Source organism: Lipotes vexillifer, unplaced genomic scaffold, assembly GCF_000442215.2.
Source record: "Lipotes vexillifer unplaced genomic scaffold, Lipotes_vexillifer_v1.1 scaffold690, whole genome shotgun sequence".
NCBI lineage: Eukaryota > Metazoa > Chordata > Mammalia > Artiodactyla > Lipotidae > Lipotes > Lipotes vexillifer.
This window is the reverse complement of record NW_006798376.1, coordinates 4,028,465-4,044,294: the sequence shown is the minus strand read 5'-3', so window position 1 is coordinate 4,044,294 and position 15,830 is coordinate 4,028,465. Positions and strand designations below refer to the sequence as shown.

Sequence of the window (15,830 nt, the reverse complement as noted above, 5' to 3'; positions counted from 1 at the left end):
AGGCGGAGTCTCACACTCTAACCTACATGGTTTACAGGTTTACAGGGGGCGGGGGGCAGGCTGGAATTCACAGCTTATCGGATGGGGCCAGCCTGTCTTGGAAGCCAGCTCCTGGCCCTCAAACCAAGGGGAAGGCCAAGGTTCGCTGGTCTTCAGCGCTTATCATCCCCTCAGCCCCGGTCGCCTCATCTCCGCCCCCTGCAGGCCAGCCGAGGAACTGCTCAGGGACCGGGTGGGGCCCGGAGCGCGGAGCCGACATCTCTAACCCGCTGAGCTTTGGCTGTTCCACCTACTGCAGGCTGGCCACCCCGCCGCGGAGACAGCGGGCCATGGCGCGGGTGCTGATCGTGGGCGCCGGGCTGACGGGAAGCCTGTGCGCAGCGCTGCTGAGGAAGGCGGCGACCCGTCCTTTGCACCTCGCTGTGTGGGACAAGGCCGGGGACTCAGGTGGGTCGTCTCCCGGCCGAAACGGGGGGAAAGGAAGCCGGCGGGGACCATGGCTTCTGAGGTGGCGTGGACCCTCCCGGTGAAAGTCTGTGAAGAAAACCCAGCAGCTCGGCGGGCGTCTGGTCACGTGATCGGAGACTTCCGGCGCCCGTAAGGCCTGAGAGGGCGCGCGGGTGGAAGCAGCAACCCCGGCTGGGCTTGGGGGCGGGCCGGGAGTGCCAGAGCGCTTCAGAGGGCGGCCGGAGCGGCCTGGGAAGGATCTTGACTGGAGTTTGCAAATCCTGGGCCTGCTGCTGTCGCTAAGAAATGGATTGTTTTCTTGGCCGCTCTGTGCCTTGGAGGCTTATCTCTAGATTATGAGAATCCTCAAGTGCCCATTGACCAAGACTTTACGAACATCTAGTTGACAGCATCCTGTCCATCTCCTGAAATCTGACTGCAAGAGGGAAAGGATTCGTTGATTCGTTTATTCTGACGTTTCATTAATTATTTTGTTTTCTTTTGTCCGTTCGTTCATTTCTTTTACTCAGATAGGTAAATAGATGCCTCAGTCGCAGTGCTGAAGGGTGGCGCATTATTCGTGTGTTTTTTTAAAAAAATATCTCACACTCAGTGACCAAATTGTCTCTTAATTACTTCCTGACAATGTTAGATGACAAAAATCTTCAGTATAAAAAAACGTTTTCTAGATGTCTGTAATCTGGAGAAAACAGAATATTTAAAAATATATTAATTATTATGAAAGTAAAAATTTTTTTTAAAAAATTAAAAATGTTTCCTAAAACAGTTCTAAGTAATCTATTTGTGGTAACCTGGAGTGAATAGCGTCAACTGCAAAAGGTTCATTCTAATGCTCTAAGACATTTTCCTGGGGACTAATTCAAGGGGGAAGAATGACCACAGCCAGCAGTCCTCATAATCCACAGAGCACAGTGGACTTGGGTGCCCAGTACATCACCTGCACTCCTCATTATGCCAGAAAACACCAGAGGTGAGTCAGTTGAAAGGGGTGGAATCCGTCTTACTGGTTGTAGAATGTAAAAAGATACAAATCATCCATTTTTAGCAGGGTTAAACTTTGACTCTTGTAATATAGTGAAATTATGTTATCATCATTGATCGTATTAGCAGTAAAAGGTTAACCTGAATAAAGTGGGAAAATTGTAATACATACCTCATCCAATTTTTGTGACCATCAGATGAAATGTTGCATGGAACATAGTAAGGGCTCAATAAATAAGAGTTCATATGTTGGTGCTGAGGAAGAGGACAGATAGCTGTGATGGAAGTCAATCTTAACCAGATTTAAAACTGGTGTATTGAATACCTTTCTTTTTATTTTCACTGACTTTAATTTTGAAATATATGAGAAAATAGACCTTTGACTAAGATTAGCAAAAGACTATGGATTCTCAAAACATTTCCATTCTTCATCTGAATTATAGTTTTTATTAACACAAATCATATGTTGAGTTGTTCATAGAAGATTTCTAGTTATTATTTAGGATTGTAATCTCTAAGAATTCTTGGAAGAGAATATAGTATTTAGAGCTAAGTATAGCTTATAGTTATGTTATACATATTGATTTGTTTCAGTTTTTATGATGAACTGTTAGCTCCTGGTGTTTTGAAGCCTCTGACCTCTCCTATTGAAGGAATGGTGATAAAAGAAGGAGATTGTAACTTTGTGGCACCTCATGGAGTTTCTTCAATTATTAACCATTACTTGAAAGAATCAGGTGAGAATAGAATTTTTTCTGCCTTCTTTTAAAGTTAGCATTTTAAAATAAAAGTTATACACATAAGTAAATATTAATGCTATAAAGAAAGTTATAAAATAAAGTAAATGTTCTCCTACTCACCACTCAATAGCTAGTTGTCTTCCCCTAAAGTAATCATTGTTTCCAATATATGCTTCCAGAAAAATGTTTATGCATCTATCTATTGTTCTACGTGGCTCTCTCTATTTACCTATTCATATATTTGTATATATTCTTTTTTAAAACATAAACGAGATTATTTTACATAAGCCATTCTATACTTTTCTCATCTATGTTTATAATAAATCTATATCTATGTCTATATATATCCTATTGGTTCTATTTCTCTGGAGATTCCTGACTGATGCATAATCATAGAGTGAATCATATCTTGGGTCTATTTTCATATCAGCAAATTCAGTGTGCTTCATTCTTTTCAATGCCTGTTCAGTATTACATGGTATGTGTGTATTGTTATTTAGTTAACTGTTAACTTTCTGGTAAGTATGTGGATAGTTTGGGGGTGGTGAGGGGTTGTTTTGGTTTATGCTAATACAAATATTACTGCAATGTTTAACCCTGACATACTTTTGAAAGCATATCTGTAGGATCAGTTCCTAGCAGTACAGTAGGTGTGTCAATGGTATGTGCATTTTTTATTTAACTAGGTTGTGCCATCTCTTCCTCTTAAAGAATATCTCATCAATAGTGAAGGAGAACGTCTCTTTCCACACATCCTGATATTATGGAAATTTTAAAATTTTTCCCATGGGGTGGATTAAAATGGTATCTCCTTGTGTTTTGATTTGCATTTACTTAATTATGAGTGTGTTTATGCATCTTTCTTTTGCTAACCACATCTGTGCTTTTTTTTCTTGTGAATGTCTTATTCATAACCTTTGCCCATTTTCTATGAGGATTTTCATTTGTTCTTTATATTTATTATAAGTGTTTTATAATGGATTTTTTTGGAAAAGATGATAATCTTGGATGATAAATGATTTATTTTTTAAAACAGAAATAGGCTTCTTGATGAATCATAATTAATTGCCCAACTGAAGATCACTGAGGAAAGGTATAATGCTGAGTATTTGTTTTGTTTCATAAGCTATTTCTAGAATAGTTACTCTGTTTTGGTCTCCTTCATCAAATATTACTAATTGGGAACCCTGAGAATCCTTAATACTGGGCATGGGAGGGGCCAGTGAGATTGAATATACAACATGAGGACATAGTAAATACCATTCTGGGTGAGGCCATTTCTCCATCTAGGATTTAGTCTATGATGGTGTATTCATCAGGATTTTCCAGAAAAACAGAATCAAGAGGATATATATATATATATATATATAAAGATTTATCGTATAGAATTAGCTTATGTGATTTTAGAGGCTGGCAAGTCTGAAGATCTGCTGGAGACCCAGGAGAGTTGATGTTTTAGTTTCAGTCCAAAAGCCTGAGACCCCAGAGAGCTAAAGGTACAGTTCCAGTCCAAAGGCTGGTGAGCCTGAGACCCAGGAAGAGCTGATTTTTCAGTTCAAGTCTGAAGGCAGGAGAATAAAACAATGTCCCAGTTCGAAGGCTATCGTCTTTGAACTGAACAGAACAGAGCATAGGTCTGTTTTCATTTATTGTCTCATGTGTTCACATTAAGCTTATTACAGAGAAAACTGGCGTTTATTGATATCAGTTTTACCTACTGCCTGTCTTACTCCTGGGAGGGTCAGCCTTTCTGTTTTATTCAGGTCTTTGATTGATTGGATGATACCCACCTATGTTAGGGAGGGCACCCTGCTTTACTCAGTCTACCAATTTAAATATTAATCTCTTCTAAAAACACCCTCACAGACATACTCAGAATAATGTTTGCCAAATATATGGGAACCCCCATGACTCAGTCAAGTTGACACATAAAATTAACCATCACAGATGGTGACACCATTTGGACATTTTGTAGAATGTCACCGTCAGCTTCATATATTGCCACCATACAACTTAAAAAAAATCTCATTTCCATCATGATTTTTACTTAACCCAAATTAGATGTGCATACTTACTAAAATTTCCAAGTACTTACTAATTGTGTTATATGTCTAGCCATCCATGCATGCATACATCCATTCATTCAATAAACATTTACTGAGTGCTTACTATATTACTGTTTTAGGCACTAATGATACATGAACCAGAGTCCCTGCCTCATATAGCTGAGGGACACTCCTTGAATACATTGTACCTACATCCTTTTGTGTTACGTGTTTGGGGGAATATATGCTTTATTTTCCAATTTTGCTTTGGAAACTCTTGGCAGAAGAGGTCATATTTAAATATTTGTAGCTCAAACAGAATCTAATGGTACCTTGTACATAGTAGGTAGGTATAGTGATATAGATTTAGATTTCTAAGATATATAAACATACATATATTCATTCTAATTTAGCCAATTCTTAGTAAAAAACCTATTTATTCTTTCAATTTGTACAGTCCGTTGAGAGTGTGAGTACTTTAGATTTTCTTATCACTATGTAAAATATTTATTTCAAAAGTAACTTTTAAAAAAGAATTACATACTACTGGTAGAAAATTTGGAAAATACAGAAAAATAGCAGGGGAAAGTGTCACTATGACATATAAATCAACAATAAGTCCATTTTGTGACATACTTTCTGCTTTTTTTAAAAATGAGCTTTTATATAATTGAGTTCAAGGTCTACATATTTTGAGTGTATATAAACTTTTTCTTAGTTTATTTAAATATTATCTTTGTACTGCTTCAAGAGGTCTTTCCACCCTCTACCCAGATCCATTATTAGAGGCTTTGTAGACCCTATCTCTATCATTTAAAATTTTATAATTATATCCATTTAAGCATTCTTTAAACTTCTTTAAAGCTTTCTATCCTATAAATGGTTTCTATCTTATTTTAGTTGTTTCCACAATATAAGTCGAGAGAGTCCCTGTAATCAGAATGACCTGGATTCAAATTCACATTCTACCACCATTTCCTAGCTATGTAATATTAGGAAAGTTTTTTTTTTTTTTGCCATATGTGGGCCTCTCACTGTCGTGGCCTTTCCCGTTGCCGGACGCGCAAGCTCAGCGGCCGTGGCTCACGGGCCCAGCCGCTCCGCGGCATGTGGGATCCTCCCGGACCGGGGCACGAACCCGTATCCCCTGCATCGGCAGGCGGACTCTCAACCACTGCGCCACCAGGGAGGCCCAGGAAAGTTTTAAAATCTATACCTTGGTTCTTTCATTGGAAAAATGAGAACAATAACAGTACCTAGTACTAAGCTTTGTGAAGAATAAAGGATATAATGCACTCATTGTCAATTTAAGCAAATAATAGGCCACGTACATAGAAATCTCTTGATAAATGTTAGTTTAAAAAATAGTCTACTTGAATGAAGCTGACCTTTGCATGTGCTCAGCACATAAGAACCCAAATTGTCAAGTCATTCCAAAAAAATACTCCACATTTTGGGATCAGTTGAGTTCACAACCCCACAGTCTGATGGTCCAACCAGTTTTACTTAGTTTGGGACTAGACTTCCAGGGAAATTATCTGTATTGGGTATGTCTAATCAGGTATGCTTTAGAATAGGTTCAACTCTCTAAAGCCAATATTTAAGTAGACCAATTTCCCAGAATAAGTAGAAAAGGGCAAGAGGAAATAGGCACATGCCTCTCCACCTAATGGTCTGTTCTCATTTATTGTCTCATGTGTTCACATTAAGCTAATTACAGAGAAAACTGCATTTATTGACATCAGTTTTACCTACTGCCTGTCTTCCCAATTAATACAATCTTCTTGAGTAAGTAAAATGTGATTTTTCTGTTGTTTTACTTTTTTGGTTGTCATTGTTGGGGGTGGGAGAAATTCAAAAGAACAAAAGCTACTCTATCATTTGTTAAGTGCTATTTATCTGATACTATGTTAGGCACTTAACATACATCATTTCTAATTCTCATATAGCCATTCAAGGTGGTTATCATTCTCCCCATGTGCTAATGAGAAAAATGAGACTCCGGGAGGTTAAGTACTTTGCTTATGGTGGCTTAACTAGTAAGTGAGAGACCAGCACTCTCTTTAAGCTGACCCTGTTGTCATTTCCTTTTAATGATCCCATGGAGGACAATGAAGGGGTCTCATACCTCTGATTTAACATCTTTTCCTTTCCAGGTTTTCCTCTATAGTATGAGAGACTGCTCCCATCCTACCCTGGTTCTACATGTCAATGGACACCTGGCTCAAGAGAACAAACTCATAGTGCCCTTCCCCTAGTCCCCCTCTTTCATTGGTTAGTCCCTGCCCCAGGGGGAAGGGGCTACTAAGGAGTAATGCCATTTTACTTCTTTATGCAAACAGGAAGATCAATCACCTGCTGGTTCCTGCCTATGACCTTTAGACAGTGATGAACCAAGTCCTTTTGCTTTTGAATAAGGCCCATGTTATTAAATCATTCATAGGAGGATGAATTTAGTTTCCAGGACAGGGTGAGCATCTTTTATTTAGTTTGGCCTACCATAGGAAGAACTGTTGCTGCATTTATTTGTTTTTATTTTACCGTCTACTTCAAAAGGGACATTGACTAACAATCAAAAGTCAACATGGGCATTGTAACTTGTCAAAGTTGACAGGATCGATTTATTAGAAAAGATGGTTTAATTTGCAGATACTATCAGCTAGTGTGATTTCTTTCTAGTAATATATAATTTTTATCATTTTTTCCCTTTTAACTTTTGTGTTTACTTTCTTTCTAAAATTGATGTAAGACAATTAAGGCTGGGCAGTTCTGTCTCAAGATTTCTCCTAGGCGGGTGATCATGGCACTCATCCATAGCAGTGTCTGTCAGAGAGAAGGTAGAAGATAGCCCAGGAGCCTCGGTTAAGCGCTCCGCAGTTTAAGCAGTGCATTTAGTTAGACATTGCTTACATTTCTTCAGGTCCACCTCAGCAGTTCTGAACTGAAACCTTTTGTAGGAAATTATTGGAGGAAAATGAATTTAGATTCTCTCTCTAAAATGGAAGAAGGCAGGGTATACACATTGAATAAATATATAACAGAAACATATTTGCCTTTGTAAAATGGCTAAAACTTCTTTGTGTTCTGATATCTGTAGTTATCTGCAGATTTTTTTATTTTTATGAAATATGTGCTGGGGAAATAGTGGTAAATAAAACACATGGACCTTGCCTTTGTTAATATAGAGTGTAGTGGGGGGAAAAGACAAAAACTAATTTCACACACATAAAAAGGGTACATAATAAATGCTAAGAAGAAAGAGTGAGAGCCTGATGAGAGAGCTATAATAATAGGACCTAAACTAACGTGAGTTTGAGAGGAGTGAGGTATGGGAAATGTGTCAGGGAAAGCATCTCTGAGGAGCTAATGTTTCCATGGGTACCTGAAAGGTGAGCAAGAGTGAACTAGGCCAACAGCTGAGTGGTGAGAATTGCATGCAGTGGGCATATCGAGTTGCAACTGTTCTAAAGTAGGAGGAAGATGGTGCATTTATGGAATGAAAAGGTCATCATGACTGGAGCGTAGTGAATGAGGGAGAAAACAGTAAGAGGTGAAGTTTAAGAGTAAAGCAGGGGCCAGATCACAAGGGGCTTTGTAAGCAATGTTAAGATTTTATACTTTATCCTAAATGCAGTGGGAAACCACTGAAGGATTTTATGCAAGAGAGGGACATGGTCAAATTTACTAAGCTCAGATTGAGAGATATTATCTAGTTCTCTAAGTGTTTAAAAATGATTTTCCAGAGCCTATAGATTTGGTCATGTGGTCCTTTCAAAAGTTATTAGTTACTTTCACAAGGAAATGCCACTTTCCCTGAAACTGACTCCTAGCAATTGGAAAGGAAAACTTCCTGGTTGGTCAGAGCAGCTATACCATTGCCCCTAACTCTTGGAAAGTGCTATTTTTTGAGTGACTGCCAGTGGTGGTGTTAGATTTGGGTCTATCTATCTACGCCAGTGGTCTCACACTTTAAAGTACATGGTAAGAAACCTGGGGGCTTGTTAAATGCAGGCTACTGGGCCTGATCCCCAGATTCGGATTCAGTAGGTCTGGGTTGGGACCTGAGAATTTGCATTTCTAACAAGTTCCAAGGTGCTGCTGGTGCTGACTGATATACATCTTGCAGAACACTTTGGGACCCCTGGGATATATGTCCAAGACATTTGACTGGATATGGAGAATTTCTAGTTAGTGGACTTCAATTCTGTTAAACACACACACCTACTCACCACCAAAAACAAACCCAATGTAATGCTGTTTTCAAAGGGAATATTATGTGAAAACACAACTGAATGGAACATATAAAGTCAGTTGACTTAGTTGAGGTCCCAGTCAGGGCCAGGACTAGAGCGAGGCAAGTGAGGGGTGAGACATCCTAAATCAATAGAACAGAGGGAAGTGGAGCCATTCTGGTTGGAGTAAAGGGGATGGTGGGTGTGAGTTGAAAGCTCCAGTTATTTGTGCCTTCCCAGAGGAGGGGCCTTAGAGAAACCCTCAAGCAAGTTGAAGCACTATTTAGAAGCCCTTGCTCTAATCTTTGAGCAGAATGATGCTAATTGCCTCAAAGAGATTGACCCCTGGGCCTCATTCCTTCTACCATATTTGCATTTGATTTTAAAAAGTTGTAATTACTACGTTGTAGAGTTATTCAAGGGAATGTGAAAGATGTAAAGGTATATGAGATCTGGAGACCTGACATGGAGGAGCCCGAGAGAGTATTTTGGGATAGATAAGACACACCTAAAGCATAGAGATACTCTGGATCAATGTCAGAAGGAGTGGTAAAGGCAGTGATTGTCGAGATGAGAAGGATCACATTGAGCTGGAGTAGCCGCGGACAGGAAGCTTCATGGCAAAGGTTAGATTTAAGCTGGATGTTTAGTGGCTAGGAGCACGAGGTGTCCCATGCAGTGATGGACAGGATCTTTCATTGTGCTTTTTCCCCCTTATTCCATTTTTATTTACTTCTTTTCTATTCACGAGGCCAAATAAAAGTAGATTTGCTTTAACATCAAATTTTTCTCACAACTGGAATGTGAGGTAAGTACTAGTATACCAAGGAGACTTAATGATCCAATTATATTTTCCTATCTTTCAGTTTATGGTTCATAATTCATTCTCTTAAACAAATATTGATTAAATACCTAGTACATGCCAAGTACAATACTTTATATGCTATATGCTATAAATAGAAAAAGCAGGCGTAATTTGTGGCTTATGGAGCTTACAAATTAAAAGGGAAGAAAATATTAATCATATAGCTACTCAAATAATTATTAAAATATCTTTGTGATAAATGCAAATAAGGGAAATGCTATGAGAGGATATTCCAGATTGTATTTCTCTTCATTTTGATTCTTTGTCATAAAGGTAGTTGATCCATCGATGAGACTTGGATTTCTCTTCAGAGTTTTTTTTTTCAGGTTTAATAGGGAATATTGATACTTTTAATAGGGAATATTGATACTTTTAATAGGGAATATTGCTCTTGCTTGGTATTACTAGAGAGAATTCTTTACAGCTTTACTAAGATGTATAGTTGCTCTACAAAGATAATGAACTTTAGAGTCAGGTGGATGTGGATTTAAATCATGGTGTGACATTTCTAAATCTGTTTCCTTATCTGGGAAATGAATTGGTATAATGTATATCAAGTGTTTGGCATAGTCTTGACACACAGTAGATGATTAATGAAAGATATCTATGGTTTCTATTATTATTAATTGTAGTACTAGTATTTTTTTTCCCCAGAGCAGGCATTGTTAGGGAGGTCCAAGGGTGCCAGAAGGGAGGGATTCCCATTAAATGAGATAGAAAGTAAAGAAAGTGAAGCCCAGGGGCTGTACAAGACGAACTTTTCCATTTTATTCATCTGAGTGGATCCAGTTTGTCACTCTTCTCTTCCCTCTCATTCGTATGGAAAATCCTGATTATGTGAATATGATTTTGCTTTTGGAACAGGTGCTGATGTCTACTTCAGACAATGTGTGACCCAGATCAACCTGAGAAATGACAAGTGGGAAGTCCTCAGGGAAACAGGCTCCCCTGAGCAGTTTGATATTGCTGTCCTCACGATGCCAGCTCCTCAGATTCTGCAGCTTCAAGGTGACATCGTCAACTGTGAGTCTCAGCCTGCACTGTTTACCTTAGGGAATGGGCTCCCTTTGAGAGAGCGTGAATTCAGTTTAACTGACTTAGCAAAGGGTATATTAGGGATTCTACTGATTTGCATGTTTTAAAAACTGACACTATAGCCTGGTTCATTATATTAGTCTAGGTCAAATTGAAATCCAGATTTTTAAAAACCCGGTTAAAAATTGAATATTTCTTTTTTTCCCCTTGCCTTTAAGAAGTAAGTATTTTTGATGGAGGTGTAGTAGTTTGGCCCAAAAGAAGAACAGTCTCTTTGTGGCCATTCTGGAAAAAAGAAGGTTTTTATGATATAAGCATTGGTTATGTGACAAGCCTGGTAAACCTTACCTGGGATTGTTCTTGAGTGTGAGTCTCATGTTCTTCCCTGATTGTGATTTGCTGACTGACCTTTCACCTGGCTTCTCCCACCTCCTTTTTAAAAAACAGCTTTGAGACTAATTCACATACCATACAACTCATCCATTTGAAGTGTATATTTCAATGGTATTTAGTATATCCAACGACATACTGCAACCATTCCCACACTCAATTTTGGAATATTTTCATCACCTCAGAAAGACACCCCATATCCTAAAGCTCTCACCTCCATCCCTCCATCCCCCATCTCTGCCTCCAACTCTAAGCAAACAGTAATCTATTTTCTGTCTCTATAGATTTCCCTGTTACCTGGATTCTTAAGAAAAACTTTTCTATAGCTCTGCTTTGTATCTACCTATGCCAGGTTTAACTGATTATTCTTCTCCCTTTCATCATGTCTGACTGACCCTGACACATCCAAGTCATTGATTTCTGGAGGATACCTCATCTTGCTTTGAAGTCCATGAGTTATAACAAAGCAGAGTCTGGTGATAGTGGCAAGGCTTTGGGGATGTGACATGCCTGTAGCTTTTGACTTTGTGGCATGACTGAAGGTGATACTGGATTTGATTGAGAAATAGCCTTTTATGCCACTGTTAGAAAGAAAACTTGTAATGAATATCGTTTATAGATCCTAGATTTAGAACTGTAATAGAGATTGTTCTCTGAGGAAGAATGTAGCTGCATATTATATCTTGAAAGCAGTTTGACTATCAGTTCTACCATGCAGTAGCAATATATAGCTTCTTTTGTTGTACAGTCTGAGACATATAGAAAGGATTGGAATGTTTATTAGATAGCTATAGGCAAAGTAAAAAATGAATTTCAAAGATCTCTTTCATGAGTCTACCTCTAGTGTGTTGCCAAAGTCACTTTAAAGTAGGATAATTTATTGTCTCGGATTCTGTAATAATTGGATTGATTTTGAGACAGTGTTAAATAACATACTGTAACTTAACTAAAACACAGTTATTGGTTAGTATATTCAGTGGTACTGTAAATTACATATTCCAGTCTTTTAAAGCTACATAGTTTTGTATGTGGAGACCCTTCAATGTTGCATTTATTTCTCAATATTTGTATTAAATGACATATAAAATATAACACCATGGCATAGACTGAGTCCTAAGATGTTTAAGGGCCTGCTAATTAATAATTTTATTTAGATCATCTTTATCCTTATTTTTTGAGTAGCTGAACTGTGTTGGTCTGAGAGAGATAACTTAAATTCTTCTACTATTATTGTATTTCTGTCTTTCCTGGGGTTTTGGGAAACAAATTTTTTTGCTTTATGATTTTTTTGATACCACATTATTTGATTCATAATATTTCTTCATTAAAATTTACCCTTTAACTTAAGTTCTTTCTTTAGTGTCATTTTCGTTTTATTTTGCTTTCGTATCATTCTTGACTGATAAATGAGATGCTCATTGTTTTATTTTCATCTGTCTGGTGCATCCTTTTTACTTTTATAGCCGTTCAGAGATATTTTATTTTAGAAGTACCTCTTTTGTATTTGGTTATCTTTGAGTCGAGTAATTTCATAAAGATATATCTTATTGTTAATAGTTTTGTGTCAGTTTTTCATGAATCGTGCTGTGCATTTTGTATTTGAAGATTCAGCTTTTCCCTTATTTTCAGCTGTTTCCTTCTAATACTTACATGACCATCTATCTATATCTGTTCCATTTATTATGATCTCAGAGTATCTTAAAAAATTCAAAGTATCTCCCTTCCATATCTGCCGTTTGTCTCAACTCACTGTCAGTTTTGATCTTTGCATTATTTTTATTTTCTATTTCTAGCCTTCCTCTATGTCACTCGTGTAGTTTTCAAATGTATTCCTTTTGCTCCCTTCCTTGAGATATTGTTTCAAAGAGGTCATATATTCCTTCACTGTTTTCAGGTCATTGCCTAAGTGTTTGTTGAACTAATCTGCTTCCTGGAAAAATTTTTCTGATATGTATTTTTCATCAGCTCATTTGTTAGGTTCTGTACGTTCTGTTGTCTTCCTCATTTTCTCTGCATAGGTCCCTGTCTAATCATTACTCATCTTTAAATGGGGCCATTTTTGTCAATTTGTGAAGCAAAGTGTTGTCACAGAAGGCCAGACATTTTGGTTAAAGTATATTGAATAAAATTTGTAAATATTTAGCTGTGAACTATTAAATGCTAGTGATCATTAACATATTTATTAACATGGGAAGATTTAAAAATATTTTTAATTTAAAAAAGATAAAAGGATGCATTGCTATTTCTTTTCTATCTACCCAAAATAGTTTAATAACATTGTTATTGCTTGAAGATGATTTTCATCTTCTTTGATACAATTTTTTGAACTGTTGTAACTTTAAAAATAAGGATAGTTTACTCTTACTATAAAAAATGATAATGCTGACACCATTTTAAAAAGTGTATCGTGCTGCAGAGGAAATAGATCTTTTTTCCTTTTCTTTTTTTAGTGGTGGGATATGTAGGCTCTTTATCATGAAAAAGTTTAAGAATGATTGACTTAGTACTTTTGACTAAGAGTAAGGATCTTTGGGGAGTTTTACTGGCTCAGTTCAGAATTGGACCTCATGCAAGCAATTCTTTGTTTGCTTCGTTGTTATGAAATAACCGATTTTAGCAGTAAAGGTTTAAAACAGAATGTCCTAACATGACCCTTGAATACCTGTGGGTCTAAAACAAAGGGATTAAAAACATATGATTTCTATTTATCTTATAAATCTCAATAAGGACCTCAGTATGAGGAATTAGTGTCACCTCTCTGTTTCTCGAGAACCTTAAATACACTCTTGCTTGCTTATTAGACATCTTCAGTTTCTGTGAAAGACCTCCATTTACAAAGCTATCTATTGCCATCTAGTGGACGCAGTATATATTGCAGTTCCCCTCCAAATTTTTTTAACTAGAGAACTATGAAGATGAACGAAATATAGGCTATAAAACTATAATATAATTCAAAAAACTCCATTCACACAAAGAAATAGATTTAGGTCCATGATAATTAACTTACCCAAAAGTTCATAGCTAATTAGTGACAGAACTAGGGCTGTGCTACAGGTCTCACATTCATACAAACTACAAGCAGTCCTGTGTCTTTGGCTTTCTTTGTGCTTGTCTTTTCATTCTCTCTGTCTCTCTTTTTAAATCATGTCTACCCCTTAGAATCAATATAGTACCATCTCTTACATGAAAGACTTCCCTTTTGATTACAGTGTGGTCTGGATTTTCCCTTATCCATCCTCCCTTTCCCTATTTTCCTTTTTACAAAAGAAACAGAACTGGGTTTTTTTTGGCAATTACTTATTACACTTACTACATTCTCCCAGTTAGGAGAACAGGGAAGCTTTATGAACTATATAGTGAACCTCTTATGATTCATGATTTGCCATCTGGTTCTATAACAGTGCTACTCTCTATATATTAATATTATAAAAACTAGCTCACTTAATCCTCACAACAATCCTAATTACTATTATTTCCATTCTTGGTGGTGATGCTGAGATGTGAGCCTTAGTAGTGTGACTCCAGAGCCCATACATGTAACCACCGTTAGACACGGTGTCAGACTACCCTAATACTGATTGTTTCATGTATTTGTGAGTTCCCACAGTATCCCGCTCATTTTTGATCACCATGTTTTCCAAACTTGCCTAATGAAGATTGAGAGTTGAAAACACTTAAGGGGCACCTTTGAGAAGGTTTTGATTGCTAGGGTTTGGGTCAGGCCCAGGAATCCATACCTTTAACAAGCACCTTATGGGAATTTTTTCCTCCCAGTTAGGCCTGTTTGGGACATTCTGCCTTATCATTATACTCATCAGATTTTATTATGATTCTTATATTCTGGTAATTTTCTTTCCCACTAAACCATAAAATCCAGGAGGAAAGAGCTCCTATAGACCACCGCATCCCCACCCAGCATCAAGTACCAAGGTGCATGCAGACCCACACACCACTATTATTGTTCAGTCAATATCTGCCAAATGACTGAGCATCTGTCTTGTTTCCCAACTTGATTATAAGCTCCTAGAATTCAGCTAATCTTAGAGTCTACTGGTCCTGGCTTGGTCCCTGATTCACGGTACTAGGATGAAAGTGTGAACCTTGGATGGATCATAGAATTTTAGGACTAGGAGGAAGCTTGAGGCTCACTGCTTCTTCCACCCCGATGAGGAATTTAAGACATCATCTGCCCTGTACAAGTTCATACAATTTATTAGGGGCTGGACAGGAGAAAGTATGGTCAAGAAAAAAGCAGGCGCCTTTCAAATATCATTATTGTCTTGATTTCATGTTTCCTACACACTTAAATAGAGCTCTTCATCAACTGTAATGGAACATCTGGGCCTGAAATCCACAAACCTGACTTTCCTGCCATAGTTCTTTCATACTCCTGCTAGGAAAGTGGTGGAGGCAGTGGAAAGGATGTGGGGTAAACAATGTAAAATAAAACAGGTGGGATGTGGTAAGTGATTATGAGGAATGAGGAGCATGGAAAATTTCTTTCCTCTACATCAGACTGCCTCCGACATGGGGCTCCTCAGGTTTTCTCCCACATGCTTATATTAAAGGAATGCATTTTTTTTTTGGTGGTACACGGGCCTCTCACTGTTGCGGCCTCTCCCGTTGCGGAGCACAGGCTCCGGACGCGCAGGCTCAGCGGCCATGGCTCACGGGCCCAGCCGCTCCGTGGCATGTGGGATCTTCCGAGACCGGGGCTTGAACCCACGTCTCCTGCATTGGCAGGCGGACTCTCAACCACTGCGCCACCAGGGAAGCCCAGGAATGCATATTTTTAAAGGTCTCCTAATGAATAATCTTCCTTTATAGTTTGGTATGCTATCTCACATCCTTAAAACCAGAATGCTAATTTATTTTTCTTATGAAACGAAAGGAAAGAAGGAAGGAATGAAGGAAAGGGAAGGGAAAGGAAGGAAGGAAAAAAGAAAGAAAGAAAGAGAGACAGAGACAGAGGCAGAGAGACACAGAGAGAGAAGGAGACAGACTGGGTCTGGAGCTGGACTCTCCGTGTGAGAGCCACTCCTCCTATCCCCCGTGTAGACTCACGTGCATTCCT

The 15,830-nt window shown here is 38.2% G+C and overlaps 1 protein-coding gene across 1 annotated transcript in view; it reads left to right on the top strand.

Moving 5' to 3' along the window:
- Nucleotides 1-284: 284 nt before the first annotated feature.
- RNLS (renalase, FAD dependent amine oxidase) overlaps nucleotides 285-15,830 on the top strand; it is a 271,290-nt gene continuing 255,744 nt past the window's right edge. Inside the window, exons 1-4 of the mRNA XM_007470300.1 lie at nucleotides 285-447; nucleotides 1,333-1,438; nucleotides 2,044-2,186; nucleotides 10,196-10,354. Of these exons, the coding sequence (XP_007470362.1) occupies nucleotides 330-447; nucleotides 1,333-1,438; nucleotides 2,044-2,186; nucleotides 10,196-10,354 (526 nt within the window). The 5' untranslated portion in view covers nucleotides 285-329. The remainder of the gene's footprint in view (nucleotides 448-1,332; nucleotides 1,439-2,043; nucleotides 2,187-10,195; nucleotides 10,355-15,830) is intronic.